The sequence below is a fragment of the Paramormyrops kingsleyae genome, chromosome 5 (assembly GCF_048594095.1).
Source record: "Paramormyrops kingsleyae isolate MSU_618 chromosome 5, PKINGS_0.4, whole genome shotgun sequence".
Classification (NCBI taxonomy): Eukaryota; Metazoa; Chordata; class Actinopteri; order Osteoglossiformes; family Mormyridae; genus Paramormyrops; species Paramormyrops kingsleyae.
In genome coordinates this window covers 20521451-20546384 of record NC_132801.1, presented here as the reverse complement: position 1 = coordinate 20546384, position 24934 = coordinate 20521451, and the positions used below count along the sequence as shown (strand labels likewise).

Below are 24934 nucleotides of genomic sequence, written 5' to 3'. Positions count from 1 at the left end.
AAGGTGGAGGGAATCACAGGTCCCACTAGGTCAAAAAATGTGAACCTTGGTTAAGGTGGAGGGAATCACAGGTCCCACTAGGTCAAAAAATGTGAACCTTGGTTAAGGTGGAGGGAATCACAGGTCCCACTAGGTCAAAAAATGTGAACCTTGGTTAAGGTGGAGGGAATCACAGGTCCCACTAGGTCAAAAAATGTGAACCTTGGTTAAGGTGGAGGGAATCACAGGTCCCACTAGGTCAAAAAATGTGAACCTTGGTTAAGGTGGAGGGAATCACAGGTCCCACTAGGTCAAAAAATGTGAACCTTGGTTAAGGTGGAGGGAATCACAGGTCCCACTAGGTCAAAAAATGTGAACCTTGGTTAAGGTGGAGGGAATCACAGGTCCCACTAGGTCAAAAAATGTGAACCTTGGTTAAGGTGGAGGGAATCACAGGTCCCACTAGGTCAAAAAATGTGAACCTTGGTTAAGGTGGAGGGAATCACAGGTCCCACTAGGTCAAAAAATGTGAACCTTGGTTAAGGTGGAGGGAATCACAGGTCCCACTAGGTCAAAAAATGTGAACCTTGGTTAAGGTGGAGGGAATCACAGGTCCCACTAGGTCAAAAAATGTGAACCTTGGTTAAGGTGGAGGGAATCACAGGTCCCACTAGGTCAAAAAATGTGAACCTTGGTTAAGGTGGAGGGAATCACAGGTCCCACTAGGTCAAAAAATGTGAACCTTGGTTAAGGTGGAGGGAATCACAGGTCCCACTAGGTCAAAAAATGTGAACCTTGGTTAAGGTGGAGGGAATCACAGGTCCCACTAGGTCAAAAAATGTGAACCTTGGTTAAGGTGGAGGGAATCACAGGTCCCACTAGGTCAAAAAATGTGAACCTTGGTTAAGGTGGAGGGAATCACAGGTCCCACTAGGTCAAAAAATGTGAACCTTGGTTAAGGTGGAGGGAATCACAGGTCCCACTAGGTCAAAAAATGTGAACCTTGGTTAAGGTGGAGGGAATCACAGGTCCCACTAGGTCAAAAAATGTGAACCTTGGTTAAGGTGGAGGGAATCACAGGTCCCACTAGGTCAAAAAATGTGAACCTTGGTTAAGGTGGAGGGAATCACAGGTCCCACTAGGTCAAAAAATGTGAACCTTGGTTAAGGTGGAGGGAATCACAGGTCCCACTAGGTCAAAAAATGTGAACCTTGGTTAAGGTGGAGGGAATCACAGGTCCCACTAGGTCAAAAAATGTGAACCTTGGTTAAGGTGGAGGGAATCACAGGTCCCACTAGGTCAAAAAATGTGAACCTTGGTTAAGGTGGAGGGAATCACAGGTCCCACTAGGTCAAAAAATGTGAACCTTGGTTAAGGTGGAGGGAATCACAGGTCCCACTAGGTCAAAAAATGTGAACCTTGGTTAAGGTGGAGGGAATCACAGGTCCCACTAGGTCAAAAAATGTGAACCTTGGTTAAGGTGGAGGGAATCACAGGTCCCACTAGGTCAAAAAATGTGAACCTTGGTTAAGGTGGAGGGAATCACAGGTCCCACTAGGTCAAAAAATGTGAACCTTGGTTAAGGTGGAGGGAATCACAGGTCCCACTAGGTCAAAAAATGTGAACCTTGGTTAAGGTGGAGGGAATCACAGGTCCCACTAGGTCAAAAAATGTGAACCTTGGTTAAGGTGGAGGGAATCACAGGTCCCACTAGGTCAAAAAATGTGAACCTTGGTTAAGGTGGAGGGAATCACAGGTCCCACTAGGTCAAAAAATGTGAACCTTGGTTAAGGTGGAGGGAATCACAGGTCCCACTAGGTCAAAAAATGTGAACCTTGGTTAAGGTGGAGGGAATCACAGGTCCCACTAGGTCAAAAAATGTGAACCTTGGTTAAGGTGGAGGGAATCACAGGTCCCACTAGGTCAAAAAATGTGAACCTTGGTTAAGGTGGAGGGAATCACAGGTCCCACTAGGTCAAAAAATGTGAACCTTGGTTAAGGTGGAGGGAATCACAGGTCCCACTAGGTCAAAAAATGTGAACCTTGGTTAAGGTGGAGGGAATCACAGGTCCCACTAGGTCAAAAAATGTGAACCTTGGTTAAGGTGGAGGGAATCACAGGTCCCACTAGGTCAAAAAATGTGAACCTTGGTTAAGGTGGAGGGAATCACAGGTCCCACTAGGTCAAAAAATGTGAACCTTGGTTAAGGTGGAGGGAATCACAGGTCCCACTAGGTCAAAAAATGTGAACCTTGGTTAAGGTGGAGGGAATCACAGGTCCCACTAGGTCAAAAAATGTGAACCTTGGTTAAGGTGGAGGGAATCACAGGTCCCACTAGGTCAAAAAATGTGAACCTTGGTTAAGGTGGAGGGAATCACAGGTCCCACTAGGTCAAAAAATGTGAACCTTGGTTAAGGTGGAGGGAATCACAGGTCCCACTAGGTCAAAAAATGTGAACCTTGGTTAAGGTGGAGGGAATCACAGGTCCCACTAGGTCAAAAAATGTGAACCTTGGTTAAGGTGGAGGGAATCACAGGTCCCACTAGGTCAAAAAATGTGAACCTTGGTTAAGGTGGAGGGAATCACAGGTCCCACTAGGTCAAAAAATGTGAACCTTGGTTAAGGTGGAGGGAATCACAGGTCCCACTAGGTCAAAAAATGTGAACCTTGGTTAAGGTGGAGGGAATCACAGGTCCCACTAGGTCAAAAAATGTGAACCTTGGTTAAGGTGGAGGGAATCACAGGTCCCACTAGGTCAAAAAATGTGAACCTTGGTTAAGGTGGAGGGAATCACAGGTCCCACTAGGTCAAAAAATGTGAACCTTGGTTAAGGTGGAGGGAATCACAGGTCCCACTAGGTCAAAAAATGTGAACCTTGGTTAAGGTGGAGGGAATCACAGGTCCCACTAGGTCAAAAAATGTGAACCTTGGTTAAGGTGGAGGGAATCACAGGTCCCACTAGGTCAAAAAATGTGAACCTTGGTTAAGGTGGAGGGAATCACAGGTCCCACTAGGTCAAAAAATGTGAACCTTGGTTAAGGTGGAGGGAATCACAGGTCCCACTAGGTCAAAAAATGTGAACCTTGGTTAAGGTGGAGGGAATCACAGGTCCCACTAGGTCAAAAAATGTGAACCTTGGTTAAGGTGGAGGGAATCACAGGTCCCACTAGGTCAAAAAATGTGAACCTTGGTTAAGGTGGAGGGAATCACAGGTCCCACTAGGTCAAAAAATGTGAACCTTGGTTAAGGTGGAGGGAATCACAGGTCCCACTAGGTCAAAAAATGTGAACCTTGGTTAAGGTGGAGGGAATCACAGGTCCCACTAGGTCAAAAAATGTGAACCTTGGTTAAGGTGGAGGGAATCACAGGTCCCACTAGGTCAAAAAATGTGAACCTTGGTTAAGGTGGAGGGAATCACAGGTCCCACTAGGTCAAAAAATGTGAACCTTGGTTAAGGTGGAGGGAATCACAGGTCCCACTAGGTCAAAAAATGTGAACCTTGGTTAAGGTGGAGGGAATCACAGGTCCCACTAGGTCAAAAAATGTGAACCTTGGTTAAGGTGGAGGGAATCACAGGTCCCACTAGGTCAAAAAATGTGAACCTTGGTTAAGGTGGAGGGAATCACAGGTCCCACTAGGTCAAAAAATGTGAACCTTGGTTAAGGTGGAGGGAATCACAGGTCCCACTAGGTCAAAAAATGTGAACCTTGGTTAAGGTGGAGGGAATCACAGGTCCCACTAGGTCAAAAAATGTGAACCTTGGTTAAGGTGGAGGGAATCACAGGTCCCACTAGGTCAAAAAATGTGAACCTTGGTTAAGGTGGAGGGAATCACAGGTCCCACTAGGTCAAAAAATGTGAACCTTGGTTAAGGTGGAGGGAATCACAGGTCCCACTAGGTCAAAAAATGTGAACCTTGGTTAAGGTGGAGGGAATCACAGGTCCCACTAGGTCAAAAAATGTGAACCTTGGTTAAGGTGGAGGGAATCACAGGTCCCACTAGGTCAAAAAATGTGAACCTTGGTTAAGGTGGAGGGAATCACAGGTCCCACTAGGTCAAAAAATGTGAACCTTGGTTAAGGTGGAGGGAATCACAGGTCCCACTAGGTCAAAAAATGTGAACCTTGGTTAAGGTGGAGGGAATCACAGGTCCCACTAGGTCAAAAAATGTGAACCTTGGTTAAGGTGGAGGGAATCACAGGTCCCACTAGGTCAAAAAATGTGAACCTTGGTTAAGGTGGAGGGAATCACAGGTCCCACTAGGTCAAAAAATGTGAACCTTGGTTAAGGTGGAGGGAATCACAGGTCCCACTAGGTCAAAAAATGTGAACCTTGGTTAAGGTGGAGGGAATCACAGGTCCCACTAGGTCAAAAAATGTGAACCTTGGTTAAGGTGGAGGGAATCACAGGTCCCACTAGGTCAAAAAATGTGAACCTTGGTTAAGGTGGAGGGAATCACAGGTCCCACTAGGTCAAAAAATGTGAACCTTGGTTAAGGTGGAGGGAATCACAGGTCCCACTAGGTCAAAAAATGTGAACCTTGGTTAAGGTGGAGGGAATCACAGGTCCCACTAGGTCAAAAAATGTGAACCTTGGTTAAGGTGGAGGGAATCACAGGTCCCACTAGGTCAAAAAATGTGAACCTTGGTTAAGGTGGAGGGAATCACAGGTCCCACTAGGTCAAAAAATGTGAACCTTGGTTAAGGTGGAGGGAATCACAGGTCCCACTAGGTCAAAAAATGTGAACCTTGGTTAAGGTGGAGGGAATCACAGGTCCCACTAGGTCAAAAAATGTGAACCTTGGTTAAGGTGGAGGGAATCACAGGTCCCACTAGGTCAAAAAATGTGAACCTTGGTTAAGGTGGAGGGAATCACAGGTCCCACTAGGTCAAAAAATGTGAACCTTGGTTAAGGTGGAGGGAATCACAGGTCCCACTAGGTCAAAAAATGTGAACCTTGGTTAAGGTGGAGGGAATCACAGGTCCCACTAGGTCAAAAAATGTGAACCTTGGTTAAGGTGGAGGGAATCACAGGTCCCACTAGGTCAAAAAATGTGAACCTTGGTTAAGGTGGAGGGAATCACAGGTCCCACTAGGTCAAAAAATGTGAACCTTGGTTAAGGTGGAGGGAATCACAGGTCCCACTAGGTCAAAAAATGTGAACCTTGGTTAAGGTGGAGGGAATCACAGGTCCCACTAGGTCAAAAAATGTGAACCTTGGTTAAGGTGGAGGGAATCACAGGTCCCACTAGGTCAAAAAATGTGAACCTTGGTTAAGGTGGAGGGAATCACAGGTCCCACTAGGTCAAAAAATGTGAACCTTGGTTAAGGTGGAGGGAATCACAGGTCCCACTAGGTCAAAAAATGTGAACCTTGGTTAAGGTGGAGGGAATCACAGGTCCCACTAGGTCAAAAAATGTGAACCTTGGTTAAGGTGGAGGGAATCACAGGTCCCACTAGGTCAAAAAATGTGAACCTTGGTTAAGGTGGAGGGAATCACAGGTCCCACTAGGTCAAAAAATGTGAACCTTGGTTAAGGTGGAGGGAATCACAGGTCCCACTAGGTCAAAAAATGTGAACCTTGGTTAAGGTGGAGGGAATCACAGGTCCCACTAGGTCAAAAAATGTGAACCTTGGTTAAGGTGGAGGGAATCACAGGTCCCACTAGGTCAAAAAATGTGAACCTTGGTTAAGGTGGAGGGAATCACAGGTCCCACTAGGTCAAAAAATGTGAACCTTGGTTAAGGTGGAGGGAATCACAGGTCCCACTAGGTCAAAAAATGTGAACCTTGGTTAAGGTGGAGGGAATCACAGGTCCCACTAGGTCAAAAAATGTGAACCTTGGTTAAGGTGGAGGGAATCACAGGTCCCACTAGGTCAAAAAATGTGAACCTTGGTTAAGGTGGAGGGAATCACAGGTCCCACTAGGTCAAAAAATGTGAACCTTGGTTAAGGTGGAGGGAATCACAGGTCCCACTAGGTCAAAAAATGTGAACCTTGGTTAAGGTGGAGGGAATCACAGGTCCCACTAGGTCAAAAAATGTGAACCTTGGTTAAGGTGGAGGGAATCACAGGTCCCACTAGGTCAAAAAATGTGAACCTTGGTTAAGGTGGAGGGAATCACAGGTCCCACTAGGTCAAAAAATGTGAACCTTGGTTAAGGTGGAGGGAATCACAGGTCCCACTAGGTCAAAAAATGTGAACCTTGGTTAAGGTGGAGGGAATCACAGGTCCCACTAGGTCAAAAAATGTGAACCTTGGTTAAGGTGGAGGGAATCACAGGTCCCACTAGGTCAAAAAATGTGAACCTTGGTTAAGGTGGAGGGAATCACAGGTCCCACTAGGTCAAAAAATGTGAACCTTGGTTAAGGTGGAGGGAATCACAGGTCCCACTAGGTCAAAAAATGTGAACCTTGGTTAAGGTGGAGGGAATCACAGGTCCCACTAGGTCAAAAAATGTGAACCTTGGTTAAGGTGGAGGGAATCACAGGTCCCACTAGGTCAAAAAATGTGAACCTTGGTTAAGGTGGAGGGAATCACAGGTCCCACTAGGTCAAAAAATGTGAACCTTGGTCTTTGATGTCCTCAGCAGTGCCATAATGGTTTTATAAGGTTATCTTTCCATTTTAAAGGCAAGTAGATTTGGGTGTCGTTTGCATATGTAGCCCTCTCCTGGTGAACAGCTCGACTAATAAATATGTCTAGGGAAACTTACCTTACCACCACGGTAAAATTATGAAAGGAGAGTTACACATCACGTACCTTTAAACCCCAAAGGACAGTTTACAGCTAAGCATTTAGCTGTTATCTACCACCCCGGATTACAAATATCAGTGTACCGTTTCTTCAGATGTAACTGGATTACTGAAAGTGGTTTCCTACGGCCTTCTATTACCTAAATTAAATTAAAATCCCACCGGAATTACTCCCTAATTTCCCTATCATGAGAATCACAGGAAAACCAGGTATTCGATAAGCATTCACCTTTATTAGATGTTGACCCTTTTTATTATACTTCGTTGTATTCCTAGGCTTTACCTCCCGTTAGGCCCTATGCCCCAATCTACCAATTATGAACAAAATCACCCTCAGTTGAAACACTCGGAACACACACAGTTTTACCACAACATAACATGGAAAATACCCACATCAAAATAATACAATACCCAGCTGGGATTTTAGTCTTTCGTTGGCATGCAGCGTTGGAGCTCACGTGAATATACAGTACTACAGGTATTAGTACTCACGAATCCCCATGAAATGACGCAGTTCAAAAAAACACAACTCCATTCCAGGAAACCAGATGAACTGAGACGAAAAATCCGATCGTCACTGAATATCCTCTTGTAAAAAAAACAACCAAGAAGCTTCGGAGTCTCACGTCCTCACGTATCTTCAGCTCACGACCACACGTATCCTCAGCTCACGACCACACGTATCCCCAGCTCACGACCACACCGGCCTCTTTCCTCCACCGAAGACCGAAGAAAAAAAAAACCCTACACGTCTCTCTCCCCTCCGTTGCTTCACCCCTCTCCTTCCGGGGTCATCGCCCTCCAGACGTGTCATTGGCTAATCCATAACCTTTCTCTTAAAGTAAAATACAAACTTAGATTTTTCCCTTTATAAAGATCACATCTATTTTAAACCCCCGTTTTTTCCCTTTATGTAAAACAACAAATATGAATTTGAAGTCCAACAATAATGAAATTAAATAAATAACCAAAAAAACTTTATCTTAACAGACCCTATATTTAGTAGGGCTCTACATTCTTCCCCCACCAAGAATCGTTATGCCCCCATAACGAGGGAGAACACAAAAAAACAATGGACCAGTCATACAAGGCTGAAATGTGTATCACCCCAGTAACTCCTTTTTGTACAGTGACATCCCAGTGTCTCACTCATAAGTACATATGCACAATACTTATGTCTCCAGGTAATCAAGTAAAATAAAAAAACACAGATGAGATAACCCAGGAACAGTAACAACTTACTCAGGTTATTGCCTCGGGCTTAAAATAACTGAACAGATGCTCAACTTTCTCGGGGGTACCTTCAACCACAAATATGCAGTAGACTGGTATCTACCAGGATTTACAACTCTTGTTTGAGCAAAAACAGGCTCCACTTTCGGCAACCCTAGCATATCGTAAGTAAGCCTCTTAGGCACAGTTCGCATTCTCTGAGACCTCCTACCAGTTTCAGGTACGTTATTGGAGATAGCTTGATATGCATCATTTTGATCTACACTCACTAAATCTTGCACCTGACTTGTAACAGTATCACTGTGATCTGATACTTGACACACATGTTCTGCATTGTCCGAAACATTCTCTGATAGAAGTCCTGAACCGGGCTCCATAGATTCAACAGTCTCAATTCCTTGAGGACTCTCAACTCTTACGTCTGAGTGTTCCACATGCTTTGCAACACCTTTCTCTGAAACCACTGAATCATTCTGAGAAGTTTCTACTCTCCTAAGAGTAAAACGACAGTCTTCAGGGTCTAGAAACCATCCTCCAGACGCTTCATCCTCCCCGTCAGAACTCCCAGCATTTTGCTCAGCTCTGGTTTCTTCATTTTGCAACTCATGTGCATCCGGCACTCTCTGTTCTGGTCTCTGACTCTTTTCAACACTCCTTCGTTGTCGCCGAACCATCGTTCTAGGCTTCGGGATACTGTGAGAAACTTGCTGTCTCAACTCTTGTCCAATAGGAAGAAGGTGATCCCTATGCAGAATTTTGACTGATCCAGTTCCACTCTCTGACTTAAGTCGAAACACAGGCAAGTTTGGCATTTGGCTCTGGACAACATAAGGCTCAGCCCTCCATCTATCTGCCAACTTATGCTTCCCTTGCAGTCCAAGATTTCTAATCAGTACTCTATCTCCAGGAACCAGGCAAGAATAATGCAATCTCTGATCATACCTCCTCTTATTTCCTGCGTTTTTCTTCCCAGCCTTTTCCTCTGCCAACTCGTAAGCGAACTTCAGTTCTTGTTGCATTGTCTTTATGAAACGCTGATAGGACTTTGTGGAAGTACCATCACCTGACACTCCGAAACTCAGGTCAATAGGCAACCTGGCTTCCCTGCCGAACATAAGGAAGTAAGGCGAATACCCTGTGGCTTCATTCTGACTGCAGTTGTACACATGCACAAGATGTCCAATGTGACGGCTCCACTGTTGTTTCTGTCTCGGATCCAGGGTTCCCAACATGTCCAAGAGTGTCCGGTTGAACCGTTCGGGCTGCGGATCACCCTGGGGATGGTATGGCGTTGTCCGGGATTTCTCCACTCCCAACAGATCAAACAACTCATGTACAAGCCTGCTCTCGAAATCCCGACCCTGGTCCGAGTGCATCCGTCTAGGCAGTCCATAGTGAATGAAGTATTTCTCCCATAGAACTTTGGCAACTGTGGACGCCTTCTGGTCTTTAGTCGGAAACGCCTGTGCGTACCTTGTGTAATGGTCCGTGATGACGAGGACATTGCATATGTTCTTGGAGTCGGGCTCTATGGATAGAAAATCCATACACACAAGATCCATCGGCCCACTACTAGACAAATGTGACAAAGGCGCAACTCTCTTGGGCAGAGACTTCCTTTTTACACATCTGGCACATGTCTGACAATACTTTTCCACATCAACTTTCATTCTGGGCCAGTAAAATCTTTCTTTCACAAACTTAAAAGTCTTGTCAAACCCTAAGTGACCAGAGTCATCATGAAGTGATTTTAGCACTACTTCATGGAACGTCTTGGGCAGACACAACTGTTTACGACGAGGTCCGTTGGGTGTTTGAGTGCACCGAAACATCACTCCATTTTCCAGCATTAATCTGTCCCATTCTCTCATGATCAATGGAAGGTCCTGATGAACTTCTTTCTTGACTGAGGACGGATCTCTCTCTTTCAGAGCTCTCCATATCTCTCCAAAACATACATCATTTTGCTGAGCACAGGACAAATCCATAGAATTCAGCTTTGGGATTGTGAAGGTGTCCAGCGCAGCTAAGTTACAATATGCTCGGGGGACTGACTTAGGAGATCCTCCTAACGATGTGACAACTCGGCTGGCCTGTGCAAAATAACCCAACTTGTCCTGACCTGTTAGATTACACAGAGACCTCACTCCAGAGGATGGGATATTTGTCCACGTCTGCCCCTCTACTTTACCATGAGGACGACGCGACAAGGCGTCAGCATCAACATTTTGTCTCCCCGGCCTGTACTTGAGACTGAAATCATAAGCTGACAGGGCCGCCAGCCACCTATGCCCTACAGCATCTAGCTTGGCTGTTGTTAGAACATACGTCAGCGGATTGTTGTCTGTCTGTACCTCAAACTTGACTCCGTACAGGTAATCATGTAGCTTATCAACAACCGCCCACTTTAACGCCAAGAACTCCAGTTTATGAACTGGGTAGTTCTTTTCAGCAGGCGTCAAACTTCGGCTGACAAACGCCACAGGTCGTAACCCCTGTCCTTGATCCTGATATAGCACTCCACCCAACCCTTCACAGCAGGCATCGACATGGAGGACGTATGGGAGCTGAGGATTTGCAAAGACTAACACAGGAGCCTGGGTAAGCCTCTCCTTTAACTCATTAAAAGCAGCGTCACAAGTGTCAGTCCATCTACTTCCAAATGGATCAGAGGCTTTGTACACTACTCGTTCTGGAAGGAATCCTGCTTTGATCTTCTTGAGACTCGTTGTAGGCAGACACCCTTGCAACAACTGATTCAGTGGGTAGGATACTTTAGAATAGTCTTTCACAAATCTTCTGTAGTACCCACAGAAACCTAAAAAGGAGCGTAGCTCGGACACGTTCTGCGGTCGAGGCCAAGACTTTACAGCATCAATCTTTGAAGGGTCGGTTGAGACACCATCCTGAGACACAATGTGTCCAACATAGTTGACAGAGGTTTGACAGAAAGTACACTTGTCTAAAGATACCTTTAATCCTTCACTCTGCAACCGGTCCAACACCTTGATCAGTCTCTCCTCGTGTTCCTCCAACGTTCTTCCGAAAATGATAATGTCGTCCAGGTAGACCAACACCTCCAACAAATTCATGTCCCCAACTGTCTTTTCCATTACTCTTTGAAAAGTCGAAGGAGCTCCACAAATCCCTTGTGGCATTCTCTGGAACTCATAAAACCCCACCGGGCAGATGAACGCGGTCTTTTCTTGATCAGCTTCACCCAGGGGGATCTGATAATATCCACTTCTGAGATCCAACACACTGAACCACTTGCTTCCATTCAAGGAGACCAACGCATCCTCTATGCGTGGAACAGTATATTGATCGGGGACAGTACGTCGATTTAACGTCCTGTAATCCACGCACATCCTGATCTGCCCATTCTTCTTCCGTACGACGACAATTGGAGAAGCATAAGGACTCCTGGATTCAGTGATAATCCCTGCCCCTTTCAACTTCTCCAAATGTTGCCTGACATCTTCCAGGTCAGCCGGCGCAAGCCGTCGCGACCTTTCCCGAAAAGGCCTATCCTCTGTCAGTCGAATGTGATGCTGAGTACTTCTAGAACATCCCACATCAAATTCATCAGAAGAAAACACATCCTTCCTCTCCAACATCCTGTTAACCAGTCGTTGTTTCCATTCCTCTGAAACAGGGGAATCGCCAAAGTCAAACGAATTATTGTCGAGTTTAGCCCGACCACGACTTCCACCAGGTTTAGAAACTGTCGACACCACCTCAACTGGGAACACATGAGCAATGGGCATTCCTCTTTTAATCATCACTGGCAGAGAAGAAACATTTCTGATTGTAACTCCAATCCTTCTTGACTGGACAACAGTGGTAGACTGTACTTCTGCTGCTATCAGCAGTTCTTCAGGAAACCACGATTCCTCTGGCTTATCCACTAGCAGAGTCTTATCCGCAAAAGCAGCAGGGTACCTCAGAATTCCATACACTCTAGCACTCTCCCCTGGAGGCAATTTCAATGGCTTAGGATGAAGATACCAGACTGTCCCTCTTCGGTTGTCATCATCACCCTTTCCAACAGCAATGACCTGTTCATAAGCATTTCTAATCACAGGGTGAACTGACAAGGTATGAAGAAAATCATCTCCCACCTTCTCTTTGCATGCTTCTACCAACTTCTTCACCACAGCGGTATTTGTTCCCACCAGAATGCTGACATCTCCTTTCATGACCGGATCGGGACAGACCAGCACAAGTGCATCTATGGATTCTGCCACTCCTGCTACAGATCCAGGAAACTCAAGCCTTAGAGACAAACAGCCATCATATGGGTACCGCTGCATGCTCAAACCCCATATCTCCAAATTCTCTATTGGTATCAATGGCAGATGCTTTAAATATTTCTCATAGAATGATCTGTATAGCAGAGTGACTTGCGATCCACTATCCAGCAAAGCCTTTGCATAGATCCCTTCCACCTGGATAGGAAGAACAGAGCTAGGTCCCACCAACCCACTCGGAAGAACTGCTGGCTCAGCTTTTACTCTTTTGCACTGTATGGAACGTGTCTTCCCCGGGGCTTCAGGCCGTTCCTCTACTGAGCCCCAGAGAAGTTTCCCGACAACTGTCTCATTCTGATGAGTCGCTGATTTACTCTCCTGAGATTTTCTTCATTAGCACAGTCACGCTTTAGATGCCCATCTTCTCCACATCTGTAACAGAAAACACCTGCTTTGTTCACTGGTCTGATTGGCGTTTTACTCTCCCCAGTTGCAGCTAGACTATGCATAACAGGACGGTCATGGTTTACAGGGTCTTTCGCTGCAGCTGACAAGCGCGACACCTCATCTTTGAGTGCCCGAATCTCCCTTTTCAGCTTTTCCACTTCAGAGCCGGGAAGACTAGTGTTAACAGATGATTTCTCCTTGGCCAAGGGCACTACTGACATGGCTACATTAGCTTGTAATGAGCTCCTACTGTTCACCATATTTTCTTCTTCTCTTACCTCCTTCATTAACTCATTGAAAGAGGGAGGGGCACACAGTTTATGGGTCATCCTTAAACGCATAGCCACCAGGTCACTTGAAAGGGCACCTCTGACTATTTGCTGCATTCGAAGAGGATTCAGGGAAGAATACTCAATGCCTTTTTTCCTCAGCATACTGTGCAGCATCCTGTCCAACCTCAGTATGTAGGCTGAGAGCTTCTCTCCTTCTTTCTGGTAGGTGCTCCGAAACTTTAACATCAAATCTGCAGCATCCTCAGTAGTGCCAAATGCTGACTCTAACACACTAAGATAATCACTGAAAGTAGCAGAAGAATTTCCAGTCTTCTCAAACCTTACAATATCTGCTGCAGGACCTCTGAGACACTCTACTAGTCTCTGCTTCTTGACGTTATCAGAACACTGCCCTTCTTCCAGCATGTGAGTAGTCTGCTCCACCCAGACCTCATACTCTTCTTCTCCAGGAGGAGTCGGTATAAACCCTGAGAAAGGACGCAGCTTTCTATATGTGACCCTTTCTTCAGATGAAGCCAGATGACACGTTTGGACCAGGGAGTTTATAGCATCAACTAGCTTAGTGTTGAGGTCAGGTGTAGGGGAAGCAAAACTTGGAAAGTCAACTAAGGATCTTCCCTCTTTTCGGAGAAAAAAGCTCAACTTAGCCTGGAACTCTTCTTCCGTACTCTGTTTAGGGGTTTCAGCCGTAACATGAACAACCTGTGTGTACCAGGACCCCTCTTCAGGTCCTCCAATCTCTGCAGGAATATACATCTTGGAAATGCTGCCAGCTACTTCAATCAAAACAAATTGACATTGTTGGGTTTTGTCAGCGCAGCGATCAAGCACTTTGTATTTCCCAAGCCCTGGAACAGTATCCAGCACACTATAGACTACTCTGTCTTCGCAGTCTGTAGGCACATTTCTCAAAATAAAAACTCTGTCCAGCTCAACATCTTTTTCCCTGCACCATTCAATAACCTCACTAAGCTCCATTTTATCCATTTGTCCTAAAAATATGTCCTCAGAAAAAAAACCCCGCTTTTAAGCGTTAAACTCTCTAGATAGAACTCTCAAAAATCACTTTCAATTTTCTTTCCACAGAACTTCACAGCTTCTGAAACCACAATCTGAATAATCTGAAGAAAAAAACGATCCCGGACGAGCCCCCACAAATGTAGCCCTCTCCTGGTGAACAGCTCGACTAATAAATATGTCTAGGGAAACTTACCTTACCACCACGGTAAAATTATGAAAGGAGAGTTACACATCACGTACCTTTAAACCCCAAAGGACAGTTTACAGCTAAGCATTTAGCTGTTATCTACCACCCCGGATTACAAATATCAGTGTACCGTTTCTTCAGATGTAACTGGATTACTGAAAGTGGTTTCCTACGGCCTTCTATTACCTAAATTAAATTAAAATCCCACCGGAATTACTCCCTAATTTCCCTATCATGAGAATCACAGGAAAACCAGGTATTCGATAAGCATTCACCTTTATTAGATGTTGACCCTTTTTATTATACTTCGTTGTATTCCTAGGCTTTACCTCCCGTTAGGCCCTATGCCCCAATCTACCAATTATGAACAAAATCACCCTCAGTTGAAACACTCGGAACACACACAGTTTTACCACAACATAACATGGAAAATACCCACATCAAAATAATACAATACCCAGCTGGGATTTTAGTCTTTCGTTGGCATGCAGCGTTGGAGCTCACGTGAATATACAGTACTACAGGTATTAGTACTCACGAATCCCCATGAAATGACGCAGTTCAAAAAAACACAACTCCATTCCAGGAAACCAGATGAACTGAGACGAAAAATCCGATCGTCACTGAATATCCTCTTGTAAAAAAAACAACCAAGAAGCTTCGGAGTCTCACGTCCTCACGTATCTTCAGCTCACGACCACACGTATCCTCAGCTCACGACCACACGTATCCCCAGCTCACGACCACACCGGCCTCTTTCCTCCACCGAAGACCGAAGAAAAAAAAAACCCTACACGTCTCTCTCCCCTCCGTTGCTTCACCCCTCTCCTTCCGGGGTCATCGCCCTCCAGACGTGTCATTGGCTAATCCATAACCTTTCTCTTAAAGTAAAATACAAACTTAGATTTTTCCCTTTATAAAGATCACATCTATTTTAAACCCCCGTTTTTTCCCTTTATGTAAAACAACAAATATGAATTTGAAGTCCAACAATAATGAAATTAAATAAATAACCAAAAAAACTTTATCTTAACAGACCCTATATTTAGTAGGGCTCTACACATAGGATTGCCATATTTTCTTAAATGGGATCCTAGGGGAGGAGTGTATACAGAAAAAAGGTTAGGCCCTAGGATAGATCCCTGGGGGAATTCACAGTGGAGGGCTGCTGAGGACGACAGTGCTGACAGGAAAACTTCTGTCAGGCAGGTAAGATTTAATCCACTCCAATGCGGTGCCTTTAATGTCTACACAATGCTCCAGGCAGGAGATGAGTATGTTGTGGTCTACTGTATCAAATGCTAAAGTGACATCTAAAAGAACAAGGAATCAGTAGTAAATAAGAAGTCATTAAAATGTTCAGGAGAGTAGATACAGTACTATGGAGGTCTATAAAGCCTGACTGATAAGGTTCAAGAACACTGTGTCTGTCCAGGGAAGATTGCAGTTGTAAGAGGACAAGTTTTTTCCAAAAGTTTGGACAGAAGTGGGAGCTTGGAAATTGGTCTGAAATTAGAGAGGACTGACGTGTCCAAATTAGGGTTTTTAATTAGAGGTTACACTAGAACATGTTTAAATTGCTCTGGAACAATACCTGCACCCAGACTGCTGTTCATAAGTCAAGTCAAGTGGCTTTTTATAGCTTCATAATTCGAAGATACAAACCTACAGTTTAACATTTGAACCCCTGAAGTTTGGGGAGTATGGGTAATGACACAGATACAGCCTTGCTGTTGGATGCCGGCTGGTTTTCAGAGGTAGGCAAGAAGGGAAACCGGTATAAACCGGTATAAAGGGAGTCACACTGTGGAGTGCTGCCAGTCAACTCCTCTGTTGAGTTATAGCCATCTGCGATGGCGAGCCAGTTCTCACACCTGTCATAATTTCAGCTACTTTCTGGTTCTCCTACTTGATACCCCTCAGCTGAGGAAGGTCCTTCTTTCCTATGTTTCCAAATTTGATATGTGAAAGTAGATTTTTTTTCTTACATCATTTATTTCATTTTAGTTTATGAGTTTCTGCTATTTAAGGTTGACAAATTGACATCAGTCAGTAAGACTGTTTTTAAAAATTATGGTGTCTTTAATTTTTCTTTTTAACATTGGTATCATGTCAGGGACTAAATTTTCATTTCATTTGATCTCTGGTAAAAATCACAGTTATAACTTTCAAAATATCGTTTTGCTTCAGTATTGATTTGTGTGGACAGGTGTAACACTTCTCAATGATGAAGTAGTTGTCTTCTAGTTTGCCTGTTTGTTGTTTTTTACTTTGAGATTTGCAGGTGTGCTTCTTGCTTTCCGAGGCAAACCCGTACACACGCTATAGGTGCCATTACTCGAAATTAGTGTGAATATGTGTTTATTTGGTCCCCTAAATGTAATATATACCCCCCCCCCCCCCCACCACCACCACAAACACAAACACAATCATTAAGACACAGTGTGTTGTTCCATAGCAAAGCGGGGTTAATACAGATGGTGATGTCAGAAAGCCAGCAGAAAGAGCAGAAAGGACACTTTTCTTAAGTCACTTCCCTGTCAGCAAAGCCACCAGTATCCCTGTCATTCTTTGCAATACCAATGATGTTATGAATTTCCTGATTCGTTAAAGTGTTCAGTACATAACCCAGGAATTCACAGAAGACCCTCCCAGAGGGCCGCTGGTCTGGGAGTCACGCTGCTGCTGTGTGCCTCCTGGGCTCCAAGGTTATTTCCTTCAGTTCCTATTAACAGTGGCCAAGTTGCTGTGTCTTCGTCAGTAGCATTTGCTGATCTCAGAATTTGTGTTTTGTGTTAAAAGCCCCCAAGGATGTAAAAACATTGTATAATCACCTGTAATGGCTGTACATTTCTCTCTCAATGCTTCTTCTTGTTGATATGTCTGACTCTCCAGTCTGCTGCACAGGAGAAGCATAGTGGCAAGATACAGAGGCTTCTTACCTGAAAGTTGTTAGTTTAAGTATTGACAGAGCAATAAGGTACATAACAAAAATGATGTTACCAAATATTGAGATGTATAAATGACTATAACATTAAGTCCCTTTATTTAATAACATCAGCAAAGAAAATGATAATAATCTACCAAGAGGTATCACTCTGATTCAGTTACTATAATGGAGAGTTTGTAATGTGTCAATTAAATGTTCATTAAAATGTCTCATTTGCCCACACTGCATCTGTCAAATCCGATCCCTGGTGAACAGTGACAATCGCATTGTTATGAATTTATATTTACATTTATTTATTCAGCAGACACATTTTCCAAACCAGTAGAAATGGGAACCAGCTTGGTGTCAGAATTAGCTGCCAGTGAGTGACCAGTAACGAGTGTGTGACCTGCTGACTGACACCGGCTCTGCTTTGGGGTTTCTGGTGTGTGTGTGACACGCTTTACGGCGTTTCCTTTGTCATTGTCACGTACAATGCCCGCCAAAATCCTGCTGCGGGTGTTTGCACAGGGTGGCAGGTTATTGTGCAATTCTGCCCGCTCTTCTGTCAGTATAACCTTTATATCAACTTTTCATCTCCCCCCCCCCATTCACACGTCTTTTCGTGGTAATTATCTGCTATAGACAAAAAGCTTCACGCACAGTACACATGCTAAACAGAGGCTCCAACATGAAAGAATAAGACTGGATGGATCAATGCCTCACTGAAAGTGGGTGTTAATGGCACAGTGCCATCTTTAGCCTTTTTTTGTCACCTCACCTCAGGTGAGTTTAGGTCCCATTTAGATTAATATGAGGCTCTCAGCCAGACCAGTTTCTTTATTTCATGTCACAGGTAACTTTGCATCATGCACCAGAGAAGCAGTGAATTCCTAACAGGCCTGTAGGGGGCAGCGTGCCAGGAAATCCATGTTCCTGTGTTAGGTATATATAGGCTGTGGTCGAGGACAGTATTCTTACTGTAACAGGTCTAAACCAAATGAACAAAGGGTTCTCCTGTTCTTGTACTTTTATTATACTCGCCCTCTGCATATTCCTCCACTCTCTCTCCACTTTCTGAAGATGGCGGTTTGGATTCAGGCCCAGCAGTTACAGGGGGAGGCCCTGCACCAGATGCAGTCGCTCTATGGGCAGCATTTCCCCATCGAGGTGCGCCACTACCTGTCCCAGTGGATCGAGGGCCAGCTATGGTGGGTACATGTGTTCCTCATCTCATGATAATGAAAATGAACATCATTGATCCTCATTTGCATGTAATATGCTGGATTAGTATATTTAACCTTCTTAATTGTCAGTCAGTGACCCGGATTTCATCCTCTTGAACGTACCGTTTAGCTACACAGGTGAAAACACCTGTGGCAGTCAAGAAAAACTGGAAAATTCTGATAACTTTTCCCAGGGCTCAAGTGAGTGACAGTTCACGGGCAGTTCCTCTGGCAGTTTTGTTTGCCAAACAATGACCTCTTGTGGCTGTCTTTGTTAAATTGAGAAGAATGGAGGGGAAAAAACAGGAAAGGTTACATTTTGGTGTAATGGGTGCGTATTGTGTTTCGTAGGGATTCGATTGATTTGGAGAACCCCCAGGAGGAATTCAAGGCAAAGAGAATGCTGGACACTTTGGTCCAGGAGCTGCAGAAGAAGGCGGAGCACCAGGTCGGGGAAGACGGCTTCCTGCTCAAGATCAAATTGGGCCACTATGCCACGCAGCTTAAGGTCAGCACTCCCACATGATTGCTCCTCTCTTGAACTATGAAGTTTGAAGGTCATGAAGTCCGCCTTCCAGAATGACGGTTATGTGATTTTTGTGCTTGTTCGGACCCAGAGCACGTACGACAGGTGTCCCCTGGAGCTGGTGCGATGCATCAAACACATTCTCTACACTGAGCAGCGCCTGGTGCGCGAGGCCACAAACGTAAGTTTCCAGGGCTGCTGTTGTCATGAGGTTCATGTGGTCAAGGCGCCCTGAAGATACGTTCCTTCTCATGGGATGTGATTCAGGTCAGCGAGTTTTTGCCCTCTTTTATTAGCAGTCGAGCTCGCCCGGGGGCGGGATGTTGGACAGCATGTCTCAGAAATACCAGCAGATAAACCAGGCCTTTGAGGAACTCCGTATGATGACACAAGACACAGACAACGACTTGCGCAAGCTGCAGCACAACCAGGAGTACTTTATAATCCAGTACCAAGAGAGCCTTCATATTCAGGGTGAGCCCAGACACTGTCCTGTGAAGAGCAGAGGACCCGTCGTTATTTACAACATCTTAAGCCCCCTTTGCACTTCCTGACCAGTAAAACGGGTGTGTGATGTGTGATGGTGTCGTTGTGCCTTTATTGCCTTTCTCTTATGTGTCTGGTGAACAGGTGTTCAAATGCTGGGCTTCTCTGACCCTAACCCTCCTCCTCGTTCCATCCAGCCCAGCTCAGCAACCTGTCCAGCCTGCCGCCAGCGGAGAGAGTCTTGAGGGAACCTGCCCTCCTGAGCAAGAGGGCCACCATGGAAGCCTGGCTGACCCGGGAGGCTAACACACTACAGAAGTACAGACTGGTATGCCCCCGGTACAAACACCCTCCGCGTTAATCTGAAATGTCTCCCTACCATTCAAATGAAGATCAATTTGTTTGTTTACTGGGAGTGCAGTTGAATTTATGCAGTGGGAAGAAGATTTGCGGACAATAAACTCATGCAGCAGCACGTCTTCTGGTTACACTTGGCCTTATATATGTGTGTTCTTCTGTGTATGTACCAGGATCTGGCGGAGAAGCACCAGAAGACCTTGCAGCTCCTCCGGAAACAGCAGACCACCATCCTGGACGACGAGCTGATCCAGTGGAAGCGACGACAGCAACTGGCTGGCAATGGTGGCCCGCCAGAGGGCAGCCTGGACGTGCTGCAGTCCTGGTGAGACCACACCCTGAATGTTCTCTCTCCCATGTCCCTTATGTCGGTGACTTGTTTCACTGTAACCCACAAAAGTGCATATTAGCACTTAATTTAAATGTTTTCGAAGGAAGAGCTTTTCATGATCATAATGACAATGATGTTGCTATATAATGATGGTGGTGGTTCCAACCTAGTAGTGGGTAGTGGGTAGTAATAAGCTACATTTATTCTTTAATAAGTTCTTGAATTAAATTCAGAACATTATTCTGAGTATTTGTATTTTTAGTTGCCATGCAAAGAGGGCGGCTCACGGGTACCACTGTTGCCTCACACCTCTGGGGATGGGGGTTAAGATTGTTGGAGTGTGTATGTTCTAGCGATGTCATGCTGGTTTCCTCTGGGAACTCCAGCTGTGCCTCTGAATTTCCCATAGTGTGTGTGTATGTGCTCTATGATGGAGCAGCATCCCATTCTGGACGTACCCCCGCCTTTCTCCTGTGCTGACGGCGATGGGCTCTAGGCCTCTCCCATGTAGAACACAATGCCTTTATTTTCATTGTAGCAAGTTACAGCGAAATTCAATCCATGCGATTCCCCAAAGTGATGCTTTGAGGTACGTGTGAATAAGGGAAAGAAAATAAACTAGAAAAGTTAAACACACAAGCATGTAAAATATCAAAATATAAGAGATACAGAAGAGGTAGAGAAAGTGACTGTGCTTATGGTATACAGCAGCACACTTAGTAATCATACACATGTATACAGTATGAGGTAAGCATGTATTACAGTTGTGCACTTATGAGTACAGTAGTGCCTTTAGACCTGATAGTCTTGGCTTTGATTTTCTGCTCTGGCTGTGTGTGTCAGTGGAGTCTGCATGTTCTCCCTACAGTTTGTCTGTCTACCTGTCTGTCTGCCTGTCTGTATGCCTGCCTGCCTGTCTGTCTGTCTACCTGTCTGTATGCCTGCCTGCCTGTCTGTCTGTCTGCCTGTCTGTATGCCTGCCTGCCTGTCTACCTGTCTGTATGCCTGTCTGCCTGCCTGTCTGTCTGTCTGTCTACCTGTCTGTATGCCTGCCTGCCTGTCTGTCTGCCTGTCTGTATGCCTGCCTGCCTGTCTGTCTACCTGTCTGTATGCCTGCCTGCCTGTCTGCCTGCCTGCCTATCTGTCTGTCTGTCTGCCTGTTTATCTGCCTGTCTGTATGCCTGCCTGTCTGTCTGTATGCCTGCCTGTCTGTCTGTCTTCCTGTATGCCTGCCTGTCTGTCTGCCTGTCTGTATGCCTGCCTGTCTGTCTGCCTGCCTGTCTGTCTGTCTGTCTGTCCGCCTGTCTGTCTGTCTCTCTGCCTGCCTGTCTGCCTGTCTCTCTGTCTGTCTGATTGTCGGTTGTGTGTGTTCCCTCTGATGGACTGATGGACTGTCCAGGGTGAGTCATAATAGGGTTCATGCTCACCCTACAATGGACTGTGAAGAAATAGAGAGGTGGAAGACATTCAAGAAAACTTTGTTTTGACAATTAATGGCTGCAGTTGTATGTTGGTTAATGATGCCTCTTATTTCATATCAAAATATGGTACTCATACTTAAGGTAGCATTTTTCACTTGTATTACAGTTTTGTTTTGCAGTCTGTTTGGTTCGGAATAAATATTTGGTAACTAGGTACCCAAGCAGTGATTTGACCTGTGGGATTTTCCCATTCTTCTTTTCTCTTGACCAAGCTGAGGATCTCTTAAGTCAGATTTATTTTAAAATGACAATAGCTCTATGTCTCCTATTTGTGACTCTTCAGCCCTGTGTCCCTGTGTATTCATTCCAGATGTGTTGCATCTCTTAGGTGTGAAAAGCTTGCAGAGATGATCTGTCAGAACCGGCAGCAGATTCGGCGAGCAGAGCATCTACGACAGCAGCTACCCATCCCTGGACCTGTGGAGGAGATGCTGACGGAGCTCAACAGCACTACCACAGACATTGTCTCTGCACTAGTCACAAGGTGCACATGTGTGTGTGAGTGCGTGTTAGCATGCACGTGTGTGTGTGTGAGTGTGTGCGTGTCAGCATGTCCGTGTGTGTGACTGCCTGTGTCAGCATGAACATGTGTGTGTGCGGTTGATGGACTTCCTTGAATAATCTCAAGAGGCTTCACATAATAACAATTACATTTGCTCTGCTATGCAAACTCATCTTCAAAACTGATTTTTAAAATCCTGATCTTCAGGTGCCATGCACAATATGAGATAATTGCCATTTAGGTGAGAAAGGTAGTGCAAAGTTATTTAAAATTGTTTTATTCTCCTTTTTTTATGGAGCCAGTGGGCTGCTGCCACTACTGTGCTCATGTTGTGAAATCTCTCTGTAGTTCTCTGTATTCGCAGTACTGTGGATGTCCATGTTTCCATCATGAAGTAGGTGACAGGTTACACTGAGAACATCATAATTAGTCAAGAATTATGGAAACAGAGTGAAATAGTTGGGGACTGCAGTAGTAAATCTGTGCTCCTACTGTGTATGGAGATCTTCAGGCAGAAAGAAATGACCACACCATGCAGAAGGTTAAGCATGAAAATCCATAGCCCTGATTGCTTTGACGTAGCAGTGATCTGCCCACAGCTTTGGTTTCTGGTAGCTCATCTCTGATTTGGGTTGATTTTGCCAATCTGCAATTTTGCTCAGCAACTGCAAAAGTGCCCTCAAATATTGCAAATGCTGAGAGCAATTTGGAATGTAGATCATGAACATGGGTGACTTGAGAGGACAGAATGTGGACCAAAGGGAAGAGTGCAAAATTAGTGTGAGCTGAAAGGAACCAAGAACGCTGATCTTTCCTCTGGAAATAAGGGCAGAAGTCCAGCAAGTAAAATGAGGCAAACATGTCCAACAGCTCCTTGGTGCAGCATAAACTGCAGTATAAATGATTATCACACAGTGTGCTACCTGTAATCAACCCAGAATGAAACAGACCCATTGGTTAATGAGACTGTTTCAGTCACTAAACCCCATGGTCTAACATTTTTGTTTAATTCTTCCCAGGCGACTTGTTTTTTTGTGTTCCAGGAATCATTATGACCGAGATGTAATAAGGAATCCCAGAGGGGTTTATTTGTAATGTACTGTACAAGAGATGTGCCCCAGCAAGGGGAAAACACATCTGAACATTTTTGTACAGAACCGACCTGTTCTTGTTGCTCAGCCCCCAGCTGAGCCCCAGAGGACCAGAGCAGGGTTGCCCTTTTAAGGAAGTTCCATTCCCGGCACTTGACTATTTTCAGGTTACCTTAAAGCACATTTTCTGCACCTCGTCTAACTTCTGGGAGGTTCCAGCGATACACAGAGCATATCTCACCTGTCAGCTCTGGGGATCTCACACTCTACTTCCCCAACATGGCATGTGAACACATGCAGCAGCTACCATTTAATGAGGCATTCAGAAATGGACATGGGCAGTAATATATGCATTGTGTCAAGGGGGCAAAGATGTGTAGTTTAGTCTCTTTGTTTATATGACCGACAGGGAAGGGGGGTGCTCTGTGGAGCAGGGGGGCAGCTTCTGGAATGGAGCTCGGCGTGAGCGTGAGTGGAGTGTGCTGCCGCTGTGATTGTCAGGTGATCACGCGGCTGGTTGGTCTGGTTTAGGCGCCGTTTGTAAGAGCGGATTGAACCGTAAACAGAGCTACGCGACAGCAGGATGGGAGAAGGATACTGGGGTTTCATTTGCCAGGAGAAATGAAAACAGAAGACTCTCAGGATAACCGGGAGGGAGGCAGATAAATGTCACAGATGTCAAGTCCCAGAAGGACTACAACCGTAGGCTGGGTGAAGCATCAAGGTCTGAGCACGTTTACCAGTGGGGGAGAATAGAAACAGTATCCTAGGTACACAGTGAGGGGAAAACCCCATCAGATGGAGAAAGAAAATGGAGAAAAGCATAAGTCACCATGGGCTCACCCTTCCTGGAGAGGCTGACAGTTTTGGCAGTCTGATGATCTTAATCAAGCCAGTAGACTCTCAGTTACTCCAGGCCATTCCACAGCCTGCGTCATGCTGCATCGTAGGGCGTTCATTTATAAGAAGGCTTCAGCCAGAAAAGAGGGGTCAGAAATGCTTACAGCCTCATTTTCACTGCCAATGCATGACTTACTTCTGCCTCATATAAGTCATCTTTATCTTTAACTGCAAAGTAAATCTCACTTTCTGCCTACCGAACCCTCAGGAGGAAAAGAGCATTTTATTTTATGAAAATAGTTTTCTAAGGATACCTGCTGGACGCAGCGGGACTGTAAATTAAAGATGTTTGATGACTTAGATGCATTGTATCCAGACAATAATTAACTAGCCTTTGTGGGTATTCCTGTATATAAACTTCATGTTTCATGGTTAACAGTAACGGATTATTTTAATAATTTGCAGAGGAAAAGTGAAGTGGCAACCGTTTGGCTGAATAGATAATTAACAGGATAAGAGCTGCCATCTTGCGCAAACATACACTCTGCATGTTTTATGTGAGAGATCCAGTGTTTAATAAATTAAACATTAACCCAACATCATGTTGTGTCTGTCTAAGTGCAGGCATGAACGGAACACGGCTTCTGCTTTTGCATTTTGTAAACGGTAAACTGCCTTATGTGCACTGCCCTTACAATATAGGCAGTACCCAGGTTACGAACGAGATCTGTTCCTTAGGTCTGTCTTTAAGTTGAATTTGTAGGTAAGTCGAAACTGATACATATGTTCTTATTTAGCGTTAGTCAGTCAAATGTTTGCTTTAATATATAGTATATACTGTATTTTACCTTTCTATGCATATGAAACACCTAAGAAACTATTCCAAATGCACCTTTAACATCTTAAACATAATAATAAAGTAAATAATAATAATAATAATGCAAAAAGAAAACTGACTACATAAGTTACTGTACTGTACCTTGAGCCAACAAACTGCTGACGT

At 44.9% G+C, this 24934-nt stretch overlaps 1 protein-coding gene across 2 annotated transcripts in view; it reads left to right on the top strand.

Annotated features, from left to right (window-relative positions):
* LOC111842514 (signal transducer and activator of transcription 5B-like) overlaps positions 1 to 24934 on the top strand; it is a 64073-nt gene that overhangs the window by 30203 nt on the left and 8936 nt on the right. For both annotated transcript variants that reach the window (XM_072712367.1, XM_072712368.1), the window contains 7 exons: positions 18175 to 18302; positions 18669 to 18825; positions 18935 to 19024; positions 19140 to 19317; positions 19527 to 19657; positions 19860 to 20011; positions 21827 to 21982. In XM_072712367.1, coding sequence (XP_072568468.1) covers positions 18175 to 18302; positions 18669 to 18825; positions 18935 to 19024; positions 19140 to 19317; positions 19527 to 19657; positions 19860 to 20011; positions 21827 to 21982 — 992 coding nt within the window. The remainder of the gene's footprint in view (positions 1 to 18174; positions 18303 to 18668; positions 18826 to 18934; positions 19025 to 19139; positions 19318 to 19526; positions 19658 to 19859; positions 20012 to 21826; positions 21983 to 24934) is intronic.